The following is a 22,668-nucleotide window of genomic DNA, read 5'->3' as shown; positions in this document are numbered from 1 at the left end:
TAACTGGGCATTTAGTTTCATTAATGATAAAACTTTACAGAAGCAACAGAAGGTGTAAATCCTTGTCTTGCTTTTTTGGGGTTTTTTTTTTAGGCATTAGGGTTGAGTTATCCAATGTACCAAGGAGCTGCTCAGTGGGATACTCCTAATTGCCTAGATCTAATTCTCACTGAAACCTGAACATCTTAAAATTCTGGCTTGTGGCTTTACCACATAGCTACACACAACCAACAACATTCTTAGAGTTTCAATGCAATGTACATATATTATTTTAAAATTAGATTCAAGCATTTTCAGTCTGCAGTCATAAACTGGCACTATTTCTTATTCTTGAAATTCTGAAATGAGTTTTTTTGCACTATTTCATAAATTAACTACTCATTAGTCAGAGAGATCCCTTCCACCTATTTGCTTTTATTAGAAAATGAGCTCTCAAGTATTGCACCAGATAGTGAGACATAGTTTAGAACAGGACCTTTTCTACAGACTTGTAAACAGTATCATGGAGGATTTTCTATTCTAAAATTCCTATAATCGTAATTTTTCTGAATACCTGAAAAAAACCCGGTGGTACAGGACCTACTGGCATGCCATCTCCTGGGGGAATGTTTCCTAGCACTGGACTGGGAGCTGCTGCAGCACTCTGAAAAGAACAAAGGGAGAATAAACCTTTGTCATTGCATGGTAGGCATTAAACCCCCGAAAAACCCCAAACCAAAAATAAAAGCCCCAAAACCTGACCAAAATGCAGGAAGTAACCTTCTGGGTATGTCATCATGTCATTGTTTCATCTGACAGTAAATTAAAATTGTAGTGTTCAGTCTTCATTTATACAAGCATAATGATTTGTTAGAATTATATATATATATGTTGAGGAGAAGGATGCTAGAGATTTCATGGATATACAAATATGCTTCAATTAGATAAATCTTGATGAGATTTTTAAAAATATTGCATCTGAATGTGTCTATATATATACACACAAATGTGAATATAACTTTTTCTTGTGTTATCTGTATAAACATCCTCACACATGCACAAGGATATACATACAGCATAAAGAAAGTAATTTATGCATTTTAACAGCAATTTCCAAGCACTTTAAAGATAATTTCACCAGACTGTAATGTTCTTTCAAAACTACATCAAGCTTCAAAAAACAGGATTCAGTGACAAACAGTACAGGGAGGAATGCTCACGATTCTGCTAGTAATGCTTATGATTTTACCAACCCCCAAAATAGTCACCATGGCAAATTAGAAGAATTCAGGTTGTGTTTTTGGAAGGGTAAAGAAAAAAGGGATTTCTAAGAAGTGAATCAGAGGATGAAATTAGTTACCTTTGCAAATCCTTCAGTTGGAATAAGCAAGTAAAGAATATTGCTTCTAGCAATTTAGAAGCAGGAGATCTCACAGAAAGGGAAGCCAAACTGTTATTGTTGTCATGTTTTGGAACCTCAATTACTTTTAATTTCTAGAAGTCTTCCTTCCTGCAGTATGTTCCTGTTAGGGCTCATAAGGCTGAATCACCTATAAGGCTTACTACCTTTTGTCAAAGTACTCAGGCACACACAATGCACTGAGCGCCACTTGCAGCTTACTAATGACCTGCCAATATCTGCCCTACAGAATATGAATGGCTTATGTTTATTAACTTATCTCTCTATTGTATTCTCACACTTGATACCAAAAGATGCAGAACTAGAAATTGTATTTCCAGGTGTTTGGCACACTGTCTAGGAAATTAAAGAATAATGCTGGAAAGATTCAAAAACTGGAACAAAGACGGGCTGACCTATTTAAACCAAGCAGATAGGAAATAACCAGTTAATTACCACTGATTTTGCAATGGCTGAGGTTGTGCTTTAGAAGAAAATTTCTGAAAAACTAGCAGTAGCATATTTAGCATCTAAGCTGTGTGTTCCTTCCAAACAAAAGTCTAGAACATATCATTAAAATACAAAAGACTACACAAAGTACTGGCTTCAAAACTGAGTGCAATACTTTGATTCACTAGGAAAAAAAAAAACAAAAACCTGTGAGGCATGGTCTTACTTATGCAAGGATCTGGTCTGCATAATCGTTGTTGAAATGCTGTGTAATTGCTAGCCACAGTCTGCAGTGGCTCCACAGCCAACAGCCAAAATCTCCTCCAACCAGGACACACGGATGGGAGGGAAGCCAATAACACAGAAGAATGGAAGCTTCCAGTGGCAAGGACTAGCAGGAAGAAGAGTGTTTCTCCTAAAGGCTGAGGAGCCCTTGCAGAACCCCTTTACCAGTCTGCAGTCTGAAGTGGAAAGACCTGGCACACCAGGAGGGATACTAGAGCTGAGGAAGGCAGTCTAGTCCCCAGGTAAAATCCACAGCAACTAAGAAAAAGCATCAGGCAACAGCAGTAGGGAACTCTCTTCTGAGAAGTACTGGGGTAGCTACCTGCTGAGCTGGTGCACCTCTAGAAAGGTGTGTTGCTTACCGAAGGCTTGTAACAGGGGTGTCTCTAAACTGGAGAGACAGATTTCATGGGTGGACCACTCAGTAGACAAGGAATTGGCTGAATGACAGTGCTCAAAATGTTCTGGTCAATGTCAAAGAGGAGATCAGTGACAAGTGGCATTCCACAGGGACCAGCACTGCTTATTGCCTTTGTTGGCATCATGGACAGTGAGACTGAGCGCACCCTCAGCAAGTTCACCCATGACACCAAGCTGAGTGGTGCGGTTGACATGCTGGAGGGAAAGGATGCCATCCAGAGGGACTTTGACCCTGAGAGGTGGGCCTGTGTGAACTGCACAAGGATTGCACTTGTTCAGCCTGGAGAAGAGAAGGCTCCAGGGTGACTTTACAGCAGCCTGCAAGTAACTGAAGGGGGTAGGAAAGCTGGAAAGGGACTGTTTGACAGAGACTGTAGTGTCAGGACAAAAGACAATGGTCTGAAGCTGAAGGAGGGTAGATTTAGGTTAGATATTCTTTGCTGGTGAGGCCCTGGTGCAGGCTGCACAAAGAAACTGTGGCTGCCCATGGATCCCTGGCAGGGTTCAAGGCCAGGTTGGATGGGGCTTTGGGCAGCCTGGGCTATAGGAGGGTGCCCTTACCCCATGCAGGGGGACTGGAACTAGATGGGCGTTGAGGTCCCTTTCAGCCCAAACGTTCTGTGATTCTAAGGTCTCAGGAACTTCTCTCAGGTCTGTCACTGTCTCTTGGCATTCCAGACAGAAGGGCAATTAAACAAGTGGTATGAAAGCCTTGAAATAACTTCTGAAGAACAAAATAATTTTGTTACCCTTTCTTTCTTTTGCATAGCCTCTCTGTGAATGTCCACTAATTACTTCCATGTTATCTGAATTTCCAAAGGGAAGTGAAAGTTTTCAGCTTCTTTTTAACCAAAAATATAGACCTGTTTAAACTGAGAATTGGGTAACAGCATCAACAAAACCATGGATAGGCGCAGACACAGTTTGAATGAAGCAGGTCAGAACTTACTCCCATACATACAAGTTTTCTAGATGAAGAACGACCACAGAAGCATCACTGATGGACAAAATCAATTTTGTTAAATGCCTGACTATCTTAAATTGTCCAAAATAGCCTGCACTGCAGTCTCTGACTAAGAGGGAGTAGACCATTAATGGGGCATTAATAATTATGTGCTTTATTACGATATCATCCCTCCTTGCATACCAATTCCTGCTGTGTCCACCTTTACTGGCCACGTGTGAAGCAGTGTAGTCTGTCCAGTGGAGTCAACGCCACCGAATAAAGCATTTGAACAGACTGCAATAAATCACTGGGCAAACACATCTCAACAGTGTGAAGTCAGACAGGCAAGTCCTGTTAACTTCACCTCAGAAGAAGGTCTGAGCAGCACACACATCATTTTCAGAAGCCTCACATCCCACGCTCCCGCTCTCCTAATCACATTATTTAAACTAAACTATGCTAGCCATCAATGCATGCCAGACTGCCTTAATGCACTCCATGGGTCTTCCATGCTGTCCTCAAATGAGGCCTCTGCCAGAGCTCCCAGGTTACAAAAGGATGCTTGTAAGAGAAAGAGGGAACAACTTTTCAGGGTGCAGTGCTCCTACAGGGATAGAGGCATTCACCCCTGGTTAGTTCATGCTGCTTCCCACATTCTGATAATCATTTTTAAAAAGAAAAATGGTAAAACACACTTTACAGGTGAAAAAAAAGTAAAAAAAAGAAAAACCGGGAAAAAAATATTATTCAAAAACACAAGGAGAAAAGCATTAAATTTATATCTGTTAGGATTTATGTGCTAGCCATTAAACCTCCCACCAAGGCTTTACAAGAAATATACTTAAAGATATTCTTTTTGTAATTGTCTCAAGAGATGGTGTTTTCATTTTTCCTATTTTTGAACCTGACTTAGCACTGACACCAGCGGAACCCAGGTTGGCCCTAAGGGACCAGCACACAACTCTCTAGGCCTGGTAAAATGGGCACACAGGGTGATTCTTTGTCTGCTGAGCTACAGAAATAGCAAGGAATGATCACAAGTCTTTCTCACACATCTACAGATGCAATGGAACATGGAACTTTCAGAAGTGCTACTGATATCTGTGACGGGGATGTGACTCCAAAGCAGCCACTTCTTAGGAGGAGTGGGTTTTGTACAAGTTTGTTGATGAAAAAAATATAGAAAGGTGCCTGATGGATCCAACACATTAGACTGGAGAGCTTCTACAGCCTCGTCAGAAAGCCTTCTGCTTGAGGATTGAAGTTCCATTTTGGAGAGCTGCCCTGAGGATGGCCCAAAGATCTGAGCAGTGCTGTTGTATGGATACTGAAGGAATCAGTTGTGACAAAGAAGGAGGAAGAAAAGCAAGGTATTGTGAAGGTAACTGCACAAGTGATTCAGACTGATCTACTCGATCTTTGTTCTTGTCATTTGTGGAGAAAAAGGTCTCAAGTAGAAGGAATCCAGCTCTTTGATTCAGGCTTGTTAATAAAAATTACAATAATTTACTAATGTTGGCAGTTTTTTGATCATGGACCATAACGTTTCAAGAAGTACTCAACACGTTGATTTTAATTTGCCTAATTATTAGAGCCTTGATTACATTGTGCAGTTTACAGACACCGGTGTAAAACCATCTCTCCACTGTATTCCTGAGTGGGAAGGAGGACTGGATGATGAAAAGTTTGCTTGGCCATGGTGGTAGACCAGAAAAGAAACCTGTAACTGAAACATTCCTGCTTATTCTATCCCAATGATGTTCTTTTCTTACAGTTCCATGGGAAACCATGGCTTCTTTTTGCATGCATTACAAATTGTTCATCATTTACACATCCACTACTTTGACACATTAAATATTTACAATTAGCTTTCCCTGACTTTCACAAAAAGATGAAGTAGGAGAAATTAAATGGTTAATCTTTTTGTAGAGTATCTCACCTCCTCAAAAATGGAAAACTCTATTTGATCTTATAGCTAAAACACTGAAAGTATGGTATCTCTTTACATACATTACTCAGAATGATGTATTTGAATGAAAGCTGTTGTGGACATTATTTGCTCTACCCAAGCTACTCCCAACAATGGAAAAATAGGTGGTATAAAATAGTGATAGTTTAGGCTGGTTTTACAATAAAGAAACAATAAAGTTAATAAAAAATAAAATTAAATAGGTTAGTTCTTTCATTAGTAGTACCTGCAATATAAAAATCCAGAGATTTTTGTCTTCAACACTAGAAACTGTTTATGACAGAAGCTCACAGAAGAATTCCAACTGCAATCAAGTAATTTTACAAAGAGTCTTGAGGTAACTTTATCTACAAAAATTCTCATTGAGCTTATTCATTCATTGGAGCATATAATTTTGCTTAGAGTAAGACATCCTTATTTTTATCCAAAGTAAGAAGTTTAGCACATGGGACTAAATTTTTCGACAAAAAGATTTCCAACCTTTTAGAAGTCTATTATTTTGATGGTGAATAATGAAATCGACTTGACAAATCTATGGCCACTCTAATCCCTCATCATCTAAGCCTTCTACACCATCTTCCTCTACATCAGCTGATGGTCCTAGGTCTTGCTGAATTATGAGAAGTGGGGGGGTACCCATTTCTTCAGCTGCATCAAGCATCAAGCCAACCCATCCCGCCTCTGGCTTACACAGGGCTAATAGCATCCTTGTTTTTGGTGGCAACACATGACCATATTACTAGTGTGCTGTGAAGACCATGCAAGTAGAAGTCTAGCCTGAACTCTGGGAAAAGAGAAGGTAAAGATGAAGGTCTCTAGATGATACTGTAACTACTAGCACCAGCATCCACAACGCAGGCAAGTTTAAATCACTGTCTTAGGATTTAGTGATGTTAAAACTGACATCAAAGAGGAAGACTTCGAGAGCACAGCAATAGCAGCAGGATGAGGAAGGAGCTGCATTAATAACTAATTTGGAAGACAGTCTGGAGCTAGATCTAGTAAGGCACAGATACCTGCCAATGCTGTCAACTGTGCTAGCTTGAGTCTCTCTCTTGAAAACAAACTATTTCTATAGGGAGAGTCTGAAACAGCTATAAAGTTGATTTTCCCTTTTAAAGATGTATGTTCTCACTATTGCACAGTAGGTGAAACTCATGCTTTCCCATCCTCCCCAGCATCTCCCATCACATAGCACACAAAAGCGAGGTGTGTCTGAGAACTCTTTATTGTCACTCTTCTATATATTGGTGTGGTGGAAGCAGTTGTTGATGCTCCCATGGGTAATCCTCAGGCTGACAGTGCCTCTGCAAGACAGCTTGTATCCCCCAGTGTTTGGGTAAAGCAGGGTGCCCTTTGGAGGGCCGTTGTGACGCCTCCCTACAAGGCTTGCAGATTTCTGCCATGTGCCCCGATGCATGGTGAGGGCGATGATGCACTGTGAATGCAGCAGTTAGAGCAGCTCAGGGTGAACACATTAAACTGAATCAGCAACTTCACTGTGATCATTTAAAAATTCTCACACTAGTAAAGATATTTAGTAGAATTGTGTCTGAGAGCATTCTGGAAGGATAAACTTCCAACCTTCCTGCCCTCGCGGGTCCTACAAGCTGAACACTCTGAGCAGAAACTACTGCCGAACTGGCTGAAAATTATTGCAACCTCATGTTGTATGCACTGTTCTTCTGGGCTCAATGTCAAGAGAAAGAAAAACAACCAAAACCACCCAACAAACTTTGTATTTGCATCAGATCTCAGGAGTCCAGAGCCTGGGCAGCACTTGCTGGGAGTTCTCAGTAGTGAAGGAACTCCTACTTCTCATACAGCTTAATGCTAAGACTCTGGTTACTTTAATGACACAACTGAAAGCTTTTCTGATTATTCCAAAATTTCCTATCTGATTTTAGGTGATAATCAGAAAAAAACCTGTCAGTGTACTCTAACTATTGCAAACAATGTCCAACACAGTTTAGCTGAATGAATTTTTCTAAAATAGGCTGTTTCATCTAAAGTGTTATTTTCCTAAGAAATCTAAAGAGCAATTTGAGAAATTCCCATATTATACATGCAGTATCATCTTACATTTTATCTAACCCTTAACATGACAGAGATGTATATACTCCTCAAGTTCAAGTACTGAAATATATACAACTGGCACTGAACATGGGGTTAAGGATCACTTTGATCCTGTAATAAATAAACCAACAATTATTTTATTTTAAAATTACTGAGCTTTCTATGAATTTTGATGTCTTTTTAAAGTTATGGTATGAGCATTAAGATCACGTTTTCATATATTCAGTCGCAGAATCACAGAATGATATATGCAGCCAAAACACGCAGTAGCCAGACAAAGATACTCTGTCATGCAGAGTGTTAATACAATCAGTTGACTCCAAACAAGAGCAGAAATATTCAGCATCTTCAGGTCAGTTTTGTGTACGTTTGCATGACATGAACGCCCAGGTAATTCACACAAACTGAACAGTAAATGTGTAAGGGTAGATGTGAGGGACTGTGCAGGGAAAATACAACCACCATTGGTACCAAGTTTGAAACACTGATGACAGCAGCATGCTGTTGGCAGGAAAAGCAGAAAAATGTTTAAATTTTGGTAGATATCTCCTTGAAACCCGTGCTGAAAGCTCACACTGATGCTAAGCACAAATAAGACTCTGCTAGTCAGTTGATAGCTCTGAGATGAATGTACGAGTAAGTTCATATGAAAGTCAAATGTCTTTCCAAATCATTATTGCTTCATTCATCACATCCAGCGATGCCAATTAAGAGAACTGTAAATAAACACAGAAACAGATGACACTGGGGCCATCGTGTTTAGCTGTGACCAGTCCCTGATGCACCAAAAGCGCAATTGTAAGAGAAAAATAATCCAAAAGCCAACTGTCTGTTTTTGTCACTTTCTCATACCCTCCTTTTCCCAGCATTTTTCTTAAGTTAAGCACAACATTCTGCTGCTTTCCATAAAGGCATGGATACGTACAGTGCACCAAAAAGCCAACAACTTATTACCACTTTACTTGTTGTTATCTTACAAAATACCTTCTAATTCACATTATTGCATGCCTTCTTCAGCTTACTGCAAACAGAAGAGAAACTAACTGAAGATGAAGACATGCAAAATTGTGTATTATGTCCTATCACATTTTGCTGAGTATTTTAGATAAAACTATATTGTTTTCTATAGAAGAACACTTCAAAAACATGTTGCTTCTCTTTTTTTTATTTTCCTGGGGAGGAAGGGTAAATATTTAGTATTAGTTTTTAAAGTTAATTAATTTAGGGGTGGTAATTAAGGAATTTTTAATTTATTTTTTTCCCCCTTTTAAAGACAAGTGATGGATAATCCTGACCATATTTACCATTTACCATATTACCATTTCTGGTCATCTTCAAATTTCTTCTGGTAAATCCTCAAATTTACAGGCATTCTGTAGCAAATACAGCTGCCAGATCAGCAAATTTCCACTGTAAACACTTCAACTTGCAACTTCTCTGGTATTTCTAAGCCACTAGCTAGTTATTGTAATAAGTGCTTCATTATTTTTCACCTACTGCACATCAGAAAAGAAATATTAAGAGGCACTACATTGATTTAACCACTAGAAACCACCTAATTTTCACCAAGATACAACATAAAGCTACTCACCACTGTGAACAAAAGGGTTTTTTGAAACTGACTGGCACTTACTCCTTCTGTAGAGCCTTTGAGTGCTCAGTTGTACAGAAAAGAAACAGAAGCTGTAGACTGGTTTATTCACAACAAGTTTAAAGGCTTCCCCCAAAAAGGTATCCTCATCACACTGTCTATTTGAAAGATCTGGATCACAAGGTCTGATTGGTGTAAATCCACTGATAAAACAGTTGTCTAAAATGCTTAATTTCAATTCTGTAATAAAAATGCATTAATATGAAAGTGTAGTCTGAGAAGTGCAATTGTACAAGGTCATATTGCTATTTCTCCTAACTCCTCACAATCGACCCCCTTACAGTTTGATCTGGAGTCTGGCATTGTATTTCTGATCACTCCACCTTATACTTTATTAGGATGAGTGATAAACAGTCTATAATGTCATATAAAAATAACTCTGTTGAATTATATAAAATTGTATGTCTGTTACCAGAGGGAAAAAAAGTAATATTTAATAATTTATATTTCTTTTTTGGTGGCGGAAAAATTGTTTGATTTGTGTCAGCAATACTGTTCACTTAGAGAAGAGCAGCGATGAGGACAAGATGCTCCGGGACTCCATCCATTCTTCTCTTCCCATGAAATAATCCTAACTTCATTGTAAACCAAGGTTCCCATGTATGAAGTACAATAGCAATGTGCTTTACTGTATCCCAGTGCCCAATCTGGGGTTTTCATTCTACTTAGGGGGGAGAGTTAAACTGTATTATAGAACTGAAAACCAGGTATTAGTGTAGAAGTATATACTGTTACAGGTAACAAGCGATTTTTAAGGAAAGCTTTGTTATCAGCAAATGAAGGGATCACAAATGCTTGTACAAAGACATCACTTCAGTCCTGTCTCTTAGCTGCTGTTTCTTGGATTATCTAGAACACAATTTCCAGACAAAGATGTCTCTACACTAGAGTTATAGAGAAAAGTTCATTTTAAATGAACCTTTCTTCTTCAGTAAGTTAACTGAAATCACCACTATGTGTAGGTATTAAGAGAAAAAAAAAAAGTGTAAAAATAATTTGAATATGGAATTACGGCACCAACTTTCTGTCCACTCTTTCCCAAAACTGAACAGGACTGTCCTTAAATGGTGAATGTTTGTGTTTTCCTGTTTCTCTATGAAGACGCAAAAAAAAAAATAAGGGTAGTATTTCAAATAAAGTTTTCAGGCCATTTGGTATGAAATTAAGGGCGTTCAATTCAGGTTAATTCCAAGCCCTGTTATTTATAATACATACTTATGCACAAATCGGAACACCACAGGCCGGCCAGCTGAGTTATGCTACACTTCTGATAAAACCCGACAGCATTATCAGATTCATCAGTAATAACCATGTGGCTGACAAGTTAAAGGCACTTGAGGACACAAAACACCGTTGTTGCAGCTTGAAGCTGAGTTGCAGCGATATTTCAATGAAATGACTTCTTTCCTGAAGTGACACTTACACCCCTCCTCCAGATTCCCTGGAGACCAAGACTGCTTCGGTCTGCTAGCTTAACAACCACAAAATACTCAATGCACTGTTTTTTTTTTTTTCCCCAGCTGCACCTCCAGATCACATCTCTGTTGAGTAACTGACATCGCAGACCACAGGGTTTAACCCGCTGCCTTCCTCATCACCCGGAAACGAAATGAAGATGTGCGGAGATGCCTCACTTCTAGACAGGAGTCAGCAGGAAATTGATCAGAGGGAAGGGTAAATGGTCGTGACACATTATGTGTACCTCACTGAATTTTTTAAGTCTTGTCTTATCAGACTGAAGTACTGCTTACACATTAGAAACCGACGAAATACACAACTACACCTATGGTCTTTTCTCGGTGTCTCCTCAACAGGTGCTGAGGTCGTGACAACAGGATTGAAAAAACCCCATATAGTGCTCCAACATCACTACACACAGTTAAATATGGGTAGCTCCTGAAATCACTATTCCAAATAATTTTAAATGGCGACTGATCATACAGCATCCTCTTGGATCGTGTCAAAGACAATTGGTAGGAATACTGCCTTTAGTCTGCCACCGTGCTTGAGGCATGACATACTGCACAAAGCAGTGCTTCTTTTCTTCCTGCTCCAAACACGTTCATTGTTCTGCTGATGCGCTACAGAGAATTTGCAGTTGGTACAGTTGTGCTTTCCAGGCTCATATGACAAGACTTATGTCCTAACTTTCTCTGGTAATGAAGATGGCTGGCACACAGCCTTCAGATAATTGAACTAACCTAACTGTTAAACCAGTTTTCCAAAGATTTTAAGATTACTGTAGTATTATGCTCTGGTTTTCACACCACTGCATTCCATGCAGCAGTCAAGTGCTCTCCTATTTTACGAATATTGCCATTATTAATGTTAAAATTAAAGTCTCCCTGCATCTCTCAGTCTTCTCCAAGTCATGAAACAAATGAGCAAATGTGCTGTGAGTTGAAAGACTGAATTTTGATTATGAAATGCAAAGTAGACTGGTTTGGGGTTATCCTTAGGTCACCTGGGAGTGATTCAGCAATCTTGGCAATATGTGCACACCTTCAGAAAAAAAATCAAAGAAAACTCAGTAATTCTATACCTAAAATGGATTTTTGTCTCCATATGTAGCTGGCTGGAAAAGAAAGCATATGCACAGAAAGCTGAATGCTATTTCAGAAGAAGCCGAGATGCAGATTTTACATCACGATGAAACTTCTCCTCTGTTCAAGAAATGATACATTTGGGTGTACTTGCCTGGATCTTCATGTCATTAAAGCAATCCTTAATAACCATTACTAAAGTATGAAGTACAGATACGCGTCTGTCTTTCCAAGGCTGTGCTGTAAATGTTACTACTCCTGCTTAAAACATGAAAACATGTGACTTCACAGTTACTGTAATACTGACAGCAAATTTTCATAGACAAAACATTTGGACTTTTTGAACATTAGCTCTGCTCTTGACTGCAATAGTGCTATGTAACAGAATACATACTTTATCATCTCTACCCTGAATTTCAGTACTTTAAAATCAGTGGTATATCTTGCATATACAGGTGCTAAATAATAAATACTTAATTCTGTAACAACTATATGTTCGTTTTAAGACACTGAGAGACTGTAATTAAAAAACCACAACACTGTTTATTATTATTGTCATTATTATTATTGTTGATGTTGTTATTTTTATTATTATTATAATTATTATATTTGATTTCTCTGTTTTCATTAAGAGTTAAGTGGTTCCCTAAACTACCTGAAGTTAATTCCACAAGCAGAAATGTCAGCACAGGGCCACAGTTTTCAGGAAAGTAACAAGCATCTGACAATTAAAGACACACGCTGGAATATCCCAATCTCCAAGTAACGCTGAAAAAGCCTTAATGAATACCTCCCTACCATGCAAAACTAACTAGTCCAGCGAGGCTCGTCTCCTCAGGCTCCCTCTGCAGCCACCACAAAGGGAAAGACACTCTCAGGCATCCTCTGAAGAATGCCTCCTCCCATCATCTGCAAAGGACATGCAGTCAGACCAGCCTTACCAAGACTGACGCTCACCTTTCTGAAAACCCTCTACATATTCAGGCATTTTTAGATTAGCTGAAATGTTGCACACGATGCATGGCACGCAGAGCTTGTAACGAAATAGAAGTCCACTAGATGAGATTTTTGAGATAGGTCTGTAGCTTGGGTTCTCAAGAATAGCTACAATGTTTAATTTTTAATATTCAAGACTGAGAAAAACATTGCCAATTTGAAGAAAAATACGATAAAGTTAAAACTCACGGAAAGCTAGCCTGTTAAATATCTATTTTTTTTTCTCACATCTGAGTGTCTATCTTTGGATACATTTAACTTGTTGAGCACAGAGTTAACACCTCTAAGTGCTAAAACAGAATTAAGTACTGTGCTCATGAAGGCCTAACATTTTCATGCTGGTGACTATTTGCTATGAAGTACTCATCTGGGGTAATGTCCCAGTAACAGAAGGCCAATCTGCTAGCCCATGGGTTACCAGAATTCAAGAAAGACTCCACACTCAAATGACAGCAGAGGATTTGGTCCTCTAAGGATCTGCCTGTCTAAGGCTTTTTAGATGTTCTCCTAGATGCTTCAGTATCTGAAATATTCTGCCTGTATCTCTAACAACTTTCCATCTGGAATGGTGGTCTGATGTACTATACTTGAGACTTTTACTTAAATTTAGGATATGGGTAGATGAAACCTCCACAAAATGCCCATACCAAAAAAAACCCTAATAAATGGCATTTGAAACCCAGCAGTTCCTCTGCCGCCCCACCAAAGGAGCCACACAAAACAGCAGCGTCCTTAAACACAAATAGGTTACTGAAGATAAAAAAAGCCTTAAACCTTCCCCTTTCTTTGGAAATTATATACACACGAGAAAACAAACCCTGTGAGTGCCTGGCATGCACCCCACGGCTTGCTAAGGACTTAAGCCAGGAACAAACAGCCATTCTGGGAAAAGCACTGGCTTCAGCCATGGGTAAACTTGTTGGGTCCCCAGGTCACACTGCAAAGCAGGTAAAACCCAAGTGGTTGTCTCAGGTTGCTTCTCCTCAGGGAACCAATTATTTTATACCCTGTGGTGTGAAAATCCATGGCAGTGTTAATGAGAGCTTGAGTCTTTTAGGGTTAACTAGCTCCTACAGCTCTTCAATGCACTTTAAAAATCTTACTCTCTTGCTTACTTTATTAGTATTAACCTTTTTTAGCAGTGCCCACACGAACACTGGCACAGCAGTTCCACCGTGCTGCTAGCAAGCCCCGGACGTGGGAGTGGAGCCCAGGCACCTCCTTTTCCTGGAGGGATGCTGATTCACACACACCCTCCTCTTAACACGACCAGTTATCTCACCGGGCTGGTCCTGTCCTTCTGTGCACTGCCGGGTCACCTGCATGCAAAATGCCAATACTGATAGTGTGTTTTTAAATGCATATGTTACACAGGGAGCAAGAGGGAAGAAATCCAGCTCTTTTAAGCCAGCTAAAGCTTCTGCTTCACCATGCACTCCATGGGAACAAAAGAAAAAAATCTGCTAAAACCAGGAATCTGGTATGAAAAACTCCCTTCACAAACTGCCAGAACTATAAGCAGCAGGAAACAGTTATGGTCCTGCCACAAATAAAATGGTATTACCCAGCCTTGCCTGTAATAAATATTTATACATGCAGAAATTGCATATAGATACAGTTTGGCTTTAAATGTGAATTTCGAGTACATATATATGTTCACTGAAGATGCAGATACTGTGGGGAAGGAACCATATAAAGTAAATCAGGTATGAAAAACATTATTTATATGAATAGATCACACAACACCGATCAAAAAAAAAAAAAAGCAAGCACATTTTCCCAAACTCCCAAACAATGCATTTGAGCAAAAACCTAACCGTCACGGTCACCTTTGCTTCAGGACAGTGTGCAAGTCTGTCAGGACAGTATCTCAAGTCTAAAAGACTAGAGATAAATGTAATACTTCATGGTTACAGTAATCCATGTTTCACTATACATAAAAAGCTGGGGCCCTCCTCTCAGCTAGCCTAGAGAGGCTTTCAGGAAGACAAGCGCAGATAGATCCACTTTAGCTGATCTCCTCTCCGTAATACTGTTAGAGGTTAGTTTAAGCGCAGTTTAAACCACAGCATTTTAAGAACTAGGTAATATAGAGTCTGTTATCAAGAGAAAGTAAGACTAAAAAAAATAGGTGAAGCCTAAACTAACAGAAAAAAAAATCTAAACATTTAAAATTGAAGCCTTCTCACCTTGCTAAACAACGACAATTTTCCCTCTCCATCCTGACTCCAGTGCATCCTTCTATGACACTTCTTGTCATCTCTCTGATAGAGAGAACCCAGCAATTTCTCAGCCAGGCTGGTTAATTACAGAGAGCTGCCTGTCCCAAGTGCTGTTCTACTGGGGGATAATAAAAGCTACAAATTGCTCAAGAAAACCAGCACTCCAGCAGCGTCCCCTACTATCAGGTAAATAGCCTATATTATGTTGGGGAAGCTGGCAGTGGCGATACAGACTTCTGATGGGAAATTATACAGCTCTCGCTATCCGCTGATAAGATTCACATCAGTACGCAGCGGAGAACTGACATTCTTCTTCCTTCAATCTTAAACAGAGGTGGGGGGGAAGTCTTGACAAAAATAAGACCCACTTGTAAAAGGCGATGGCTGAGCTGCCAGATACAGGCTTTCTACATCTGTGTGGTGTTTTGTTAACAGAACGAGGGAAACACGGCATTTATTGGGACTTCCTCAGAGCGAGAGGCAAGACACGGAACTAAGAGTTCATCTATCCCGTTGTTTCTTCTTCTTAGCTTCCACTTCAAAGCTTTTGAATCCCTAGAAACATCTTGAGGTTTTTCCTCTCCAGGGACTTCAGCCTGTTTTGGAAAAAAAAACAGGTTTCTGCAGGCAGGGGGTCCCACGGGAGGGAAACCCGTACAAAAGCTGACAAAACAGAGTTAGTGGCTAGTTAAGTAGTACTTCATTTAACTGCTTCATCTACCCAGGACCCTCAACATAGTAAGGACTGATGAAAGTGCCAGGTTGGATGGCGTTTTGGGCAGCCTGGGCTAGTGTAGGGTGTCCCTGCCCATGGCAGGGGGTTGGAACTATATGGACTTTGAGGTCCTTTCCAACCCAAACCAGTCCAGGAATCTATGACAGGAAAAGGATGCAGATGCCTGGGATGGTTATGCAAATTACTTCAGCAAAGCTTAGATCTGCTAATCAGCATACTTGGTGTCCTTCATGCCCCAAGGTTTGTGTGAAATGAACAACTACCACGTTTAATGTTCCTTGGGAGCATCACTCCTCAACAATGCGGTTCAGCACTGTGCCTTTGCTTCATGAAGTGCTTTGGGAGCTCAAACTGTGGACACTTGTGCTTACAGTAACTTTTCTAGAAAAGAGTAAATTTTCTCATTCCCCGTGATTACTGTTCTCATGAACATTCTGCTAATCAAACTTATATACAATAAATGCTGCTCTGCTTACTTTCTAACCACTCAATTTGCTATCTCTTTAAAGTAGGTAACAACACCATCACCTTCATTCTCCAAACCACCCATAATGTGCAGAAAACACTCCCCATCTTTTGTGAACAACAAATTCTGTTCTGTTACAAGTATTTTTCTTACTCCCATCACTCTTAGTCCCTTCATACCATCAATGAGGTATCATAACAACTATCAATGGAGACTAATTGCTGTCAGAACAGATGAGGTGGACAAAAAAACCCACAACGTGGGATTTTTTTTGCGCAGGGGAGTTGGGGGGGAGGGGGGTCGGCTGGAGGAATCCCAGACATATTTACAGACCGGGAGAAAAGCCCCTTGAAAGTAGCCCTGCTGAGAAGGACCTGGGTGTCATGGTGGATGAGAAACTTCACATGACCCAGCAGTGTGCTCTTGCAGCTCGTAGGGCCAATGGTATCCTGGGCTCCATCAGCAGAGGGGTGGCCAGCAGGGACAGGGAGGTGATTGTCCCTCTCTACTCTGCCCTCGTGAGGCCCCATCTGGAGTCCTGTGTCCAGATCTGGGGCCCACAATACAAGAAAGATGTGGAACTGTTGGAGAGGGTTCAGGAGGCGGGCCATGAAGATGATGAGAGGGCTGGAGCACCTCCCTTACAAAGAGAGGCTGGGGGAGCTGGGCTTGTTCAGCCTGGAGAAGAGAAGGCTGTGGGGAACCTCATTGCAGCCTTTCAGTACCTGAAGGGCGCAGAGAAACAGGAGGGGAATCAGCTTTTTAAAAGGGTAGATAATGGCAGGACAAGGGAGAATGGACTGAAGCTAAAGGAGGGAAGGTTTAGACTAGGTATTAGGGGGAAGTTCTTTACAGAGGGAGTGGTGAGGTGCTGGAACAGGATGCCCAGAAAAGTGGTGGATGTCCCTGTCCCTGGAAGTGTTCAGCGACAGGTTGGATGGGCCCTGGGCAGCCTTGTGTAGATCCAGGCCTGGAGGTTGGTGGCCCTGCCTGTGGCAGGGTGGTTGGAACTCTGTGATCCTTGTGGTCCCTTCCAACACAGACCATTCTATGATTCTATGATATTTTTGCTAACTTGCTAAAGAAGCACATTCAAGAGATAACAGATAATAAATTTTCAAGTGCCAGGAATATACAATCCCTTGTCAGGTATATTTCATCTGGTACCTAATTAAAATGTTACTACTCCAGCCTCGAAATCCAAGAGAAAGGTGCAAAATTTGCATGGCAGAAGAATAACCAAAAGTTTATTTTGTTCTCTTAGTGGCCCCAGCTTGGTGTTATTCCCGTATTGACTTGTTTTTGTGGTGCACTGTATGCTGGTTTTGCTGTGGATACTATACAGAGTGAGACTGACATTTAGCACAACTATTTCAGGTCAGTGAACGTTTAGCTATGGCTAGACTGAATGAAATAACTTACAATTTCCACAGCAAACAGCAGTCCAAAACACAATGGTAATTGTGAGAAGAGGTGACAAAAATCTGGGCTTAAATATATACAATATGAAGCTTGGACAAAGCATTTAACTTCCCAGGCTGAGGTAACACTGTCAATTTTTATCAGCCAGAGCAATGAACTTATATAGCCTTCCAGCTATTTTTTTAAATCCTCCTTTATGCATAGAGCAGTGTGTAATTTTAGCATGACAACTATACATGCACAGTTGATAAGGCACTGTAAAAAGACCCACAAAAACCCCCAAACCCTCACATTTTTACTTCATTAGGTAAAACCATTGTTAAATCCATCTCACTCTGACCAACCCTCAACTCTACCAGTGCCTATTCCTGTGATATCGATCAAGTACTTCAGTTCTGACTGTGTGGGTTATTTGGGGGCGAAAGATGGGGTTTAAAATTTTAAAAAACCCAAACAAACCTATCTCACAGTTTTGCCATGAGATGGTGCCAGGAGAGAATTACCAGAGCCAAGGGTAAGCTGTTTCAGATTTTCACATTTAAGTTGTGCCATAGCTGGCACATGAATAGGAAGATGTACATGTGTGCACACTTGGGGTGTATTCAAAGCCCTAAATTTGAGGTACTCTTCTTCAGCTGCCGCAGAGCATCCTCCCCTCCGGGAGCGATGATGTTGTGCAGACCCTGGCACAAGGAACTGATAGCAATGCTCCCCGACCCATCAGCAGCTGCAGAAACAGCACCTGGAGCCTGGGAGGTTTATTTTGGGTGGCCTTCGGAGGTCAAAGGAGAGTGGAAGATGGCAAGGCAGTGTAGGACCGATGGTGGGGAAGGTCTGTGTAGCACAGCTCTGAGCCACCCCCAACCTCGTAATTAAAGAACGAGAAAACTGCAACACAGGACAGCTAGTTCAAAATACCCCTGTAAAACCCAGCTCCTTGGTCTCCAAAATCATCTTGTAACCAACATTTCACTTCAGAGACGAAAATGTTTCACACAGGCAACCCTCCCCCCTGCACTTTTTAGACTGTTGCTCTTGGCTGAGGCCACTGTTACAACAGGAAATAAAAATTATATTACTCAGGAAGGAAGCTAATGAGTTTCCCCTCCCCCAAGCGCCATTAGACACTTCCTGAATAAAGGAGAAGCACATTAATATAAAGAATGGTGGTACGTAAGTAACCAGAAGCTGAGCCTGCTGTATGATTAAAGGTACATACAGTTTCTGGACGGAGAAAGAATACCGGCTCGGCTTCTCTAATGCACCACCACCATTACGCTGCCTTATAATGTTTGTTCCAGAGGGCTTTGTCCATTTTGCTTTTAAATGGCTCAAAAGCAGTGATGCTTTCATCACTTCCTCTGGGACAATATGCCAAGGCGATAGAACAACTCCTTGTAAGGAGTGTTTTCCATGCACTAATTTACAAGTTACCCTATTCGTTTCTTTTATTGCTTTGAATTTTGGGCTGCTTAATAAACCCCCAAATCCAGGCTTTTATTGTTTGGTCTGTTTTGTAGATTTTGGATGTTCTTTAGACTGGGGGATTTCCCAATCTGGGAAGTAGCCAAAACCTGAAATACAAACAAAATACCAAACACCAAATTTATGGAGGCTCAGTGACTGACCCTTCTGTGTTATTAACATACAGCATTATTCAGCTTTTACAAAATGCAGTAACTTCTTCAGTCAACAAAATGTAAATATTTTTGTGTTGATCCACAGTAAAGAAATTATATTAACACTTGAGTTGAAATCATCAAGTTTTCCATGTAGCTAACTTGTATGATGTATTTTGGACTGTAGTGACTTTAATTCATGCTTGGTGTGTTTTGGTGTTCGCTGTAAGCAATTTAAGAGGTGATTCTACAGAAAATTACAGAATCACTAGGTTGGAAAAGACCTTTGAGATCATCAACACCTGTACATGTCCTCTATTAAACCATACCCCTGAGCATCTCGTCTGCCTGTCTTTTAAATATATCCAGGGTCTGTGACTCAACCCCCTCCCTGGGCAGCCTGTTCCAGTGCCCAACAACCCTTTCAGTGAAGAACTTTTTCCTAATGTCCAGCCTGAACCTCCCTTGATGCAACTTGAGCCCATTCTCCCTTGTCCCATCTCCTGTCCCTTACAGGTAAAGTGACCAACACCCATCTCTTTACAACCTCATTTCAGGTAGTTGTAGGCACTGATAAGGTCTCTCCTCATCCTCTTCTTCTCTGGAGCCCCAGCTCCCTCAGCTGCTTCTCATATGGTTTGCCCTCCAACCCCTTCAGCAGCCTGGCTGCCCTTCCCTGGACATGCTCATCATCTGAAGCGAATTAAATACAGAATTTTCCACCTCTTAAAGCCTTCCTAGGATTGAGCCTTCCCTGTAGAGGCCGCTCTTCCCCAATGGTTTGATCACAAACACGTTAAGTACACTAGTTTACAGCTGTTCAGTGTGAGTTGGGCTTTTCTGGCTACCTCAGCAGGACCACCAGTGCAAGCTATGGGCATGTTTCCAGGATCAGTGCCCACAGGCCATAGGGCATTTCATGGCAACCACAATGGCCTCTTGGGTAGGGCCAATGTACAAGAGCACCTTGTTTTTTCACCTATTTCTCACCCTTCCCCCCGAAATTTTGAAGACGGTACCTGCAAAATCCTTTACTTTTTCCTGCTTTGGCTTATTCTATTCTCACTTCTTTTTCTTTTCTCTTCAATAAAGTGTCTGTTTCTTTGCCACCTCTGTGTTCTTCTCAGTTTCTTGATCCACTACTCCTTTTACTTCTTCTGCTTTAATTTAGTTGCTCGGATTTAATATGATGCTAAAAAAAACTGATCAAATTTTGGAGTTTAACTCTCACTGGAAAAAAAAAAAGAGTGGGGAATAAAATTGCCCCTCCTGGCACACTGTGGGGCCATACTCACAGCAGCACATAGTTCTCATCAGAAAAAAAATCCAAAATCTTAGATTTTTATGAGGAGTTAGCAACTGCTTGCCATAGCTTCTCCAGTATTTGTATTCGTTAACTTCTTCTGTATCTAAACACTGGCTCAGAATTATTTTACATGCCATTTACTTAGTCTTAATTTCAAACAACACCTAAAATGTAGAAAACAAAATAATTAAGAGCTTAGCTTACATGATTTTAATTTTACACATCCTTCTTCTCGTGTTACAATACATGCATTATTTTATTGTACTTATATTATAAAATAGGGCCATTTCATAATCACACTAAGACATTTTAGAGTGTGTTTCATGCTGGGATCTTAACATTTCACCAGTAGCTGAAACACTCGGCTTTTTGTCTTCCAAGGAAATTAAGACACGGCAATACGCCAACATGACACAGTGCCTGTTGAGTCTCAAGATTTAATTACAGGATCTTGTTTTTTAAAGAGAAATCACATGAGTCTCTACACCATGTTTAAGACAACAAAAATGTGTCATTTAATCTATTTTGATTACATTCCTTTGCTACTCATTACAGATAAACAGTGTATTAGTGATGTTAATGTACAATACTTAAAAAAAGAAATAAATCCTTTCCAATTTGTTCACCCATTCAAAAAGTACAGCTATTATTTCCAGCCAAAACTAGCAGCCTTTGGCTACAACTCTGAACATATCTGAACAGTGTTTTGAACAACGAAACGAGTTTAAATTACTGAGGAATAAAATGGAATAACTGAAGAATAAAATTGAATAAAACCAGTTTAAAGTATATTGATGAAATCCACAAAGTAGGAAGACAAGCTGGACTGGGGCCAACACTACTGGTCAGATCTAACTAGGCTTGGGGTTTGCAACATCCCTACCTAAGCTGGAGCCCTGCAGACCAGAGTGCCTTCAGACACTGCGCTGTGAACAGAAATGATCAACAAATCATTCCCAGCAAAACAAAAGCTAAAAGGGACCAAAGCTAAAGGAGGGAAAGTTTAGATTAGATATTAGGGGGAAGTTCTTTACAGAGAGAGTGTTGAGGTGCTGGAACAGGCTGCCCAGAGAGGCGGTGGATGGCCCGTCCCTGGAGGTGTTCAAGGCCAGGCTGGATGGGGCCCTGGGCAGCCTTGTGTAGATCCAGGCCTGGAGGTTGGTGGCCCTGCCTGTGGCAGGGGGGTTGGAACTCTATGGTTCTTGGGGTCTCCTCTAATCCAGACCATTCTATGATTCCATTATTCTATGATAAACAAAAAGCACGTGCATGCACAAAACTTTTCACATCTCTTACTCTCCCAGAATTAGGTGTTGGTGAACAGTTAAATTTCAGCACTTGTTAATGCCACAGAAAAGCACAGTAACACTGCAAAGGACTAACCATGAATTAACCAAAAATTGCAAATTTTCTCCCCCCCCCCCCCAAACTGATGGCCTTTTTATGTTTGCAGCACAGAAAACATAAAATACTCCAACTTTAAGCACAAATGTATCTGTCTGAGCGTGTTTTTTTCACACTCCTAACGAAGCTCGTCATTAATCACCTGCCAAACATCTAACAGTTTGCAGCTTCTTTCACAACAGAGCCTCTGCATCTGTGGTTTCAGGCACCAGCATATTGTCCTAATATCAGCACAAACTGCAAACATGTAGAACGTTTTCACACAATTTTTCTTATCGGTTGTAGTGAAGCAAAACAAAAATCTAAACCACACAAACCCCAAAATCATTACCCCACCACTCAGTCACCATTTTTTCTTCATTTAAAAGCCAATAAACGTGATGTTAAATAATTCAATTACTACATTAATAAATCAGTTTCTCTTTTTGGTTTGGTTTTGGTTTTGGGGGGGGAGTTGTTTTGGGGGGGTTGTTTTGGTTTTTGTTTGGTCTTTTTGTCAGGATACTAAAGAGCATCCCATGATTATAAAGATATGTAAGTACCACAGGCAATTTAAAATTGGTGTATTCTCCAGGGAACAGCTCTCCACCTTCCCTGCAGGTGATGCTCTGAGCCTGTTAGCCTTAGTCTGAAATGCTCTACACTGAGTTCTCTGCTATGGAGAGGAAACATCAACTCTAGGGCCCAGATGTAAAGTCTGCTTGCTAGATACAGAAAAATTCTAAGTCTTTTAAAATATGAGAACCAAAGATAGCAAGAGAGCTTTATTCTGTTGTTTT

General features: G+C 40.6%; 1 protein-coding gene across 27 annotated transcripts in view; it reads right to left on the bottom strand.

The window, feature by feature from the left end:
• SSBP2 (single stranded DNA binding protein 2) overlaps positions 1–22,668 on the bottom strand; it is a gene marked incomplete at both ends in the record, with an annotated part of 189,938 nt that overhangs the window by 54,557 nt on the left and 112,713 nt on the right. For 20 of the 27 annotated variants that reach the window (XM_084278810.1, XM_084278803.1, XM_084278819.1 and 17 more), the window contains one exon: positions 554–643. The exons of the other annotated variants lie outside the window; for them this stretch is intronic. In XM_084278810.1, coding sequence (XP_084134936.1) covers positions 554–643 — 90 coding nt within the window. The remainder of the gene's footprint in view (positions 1–553; positions 644–22,668) is intronic. 27 annotated transcript variants of the gene reach the window in all.

The sequence above is a fragment of the Gallinula chloropus genome, assembly GCF_964237585.1.
Source record: "Gallinula chloropus genome assembly, chromosome: Z".
NCBI lineage: Eukaryota > Metazoa > Chordata > Aves > Gruiformes > Rallidae > Gallinula > Gallinula chloropus.
The sequence above is the reverse complement of the archived record's forward strand: the minus strand, read 5'-3'. Positions and strand labels throughout refer to the sequence as shown.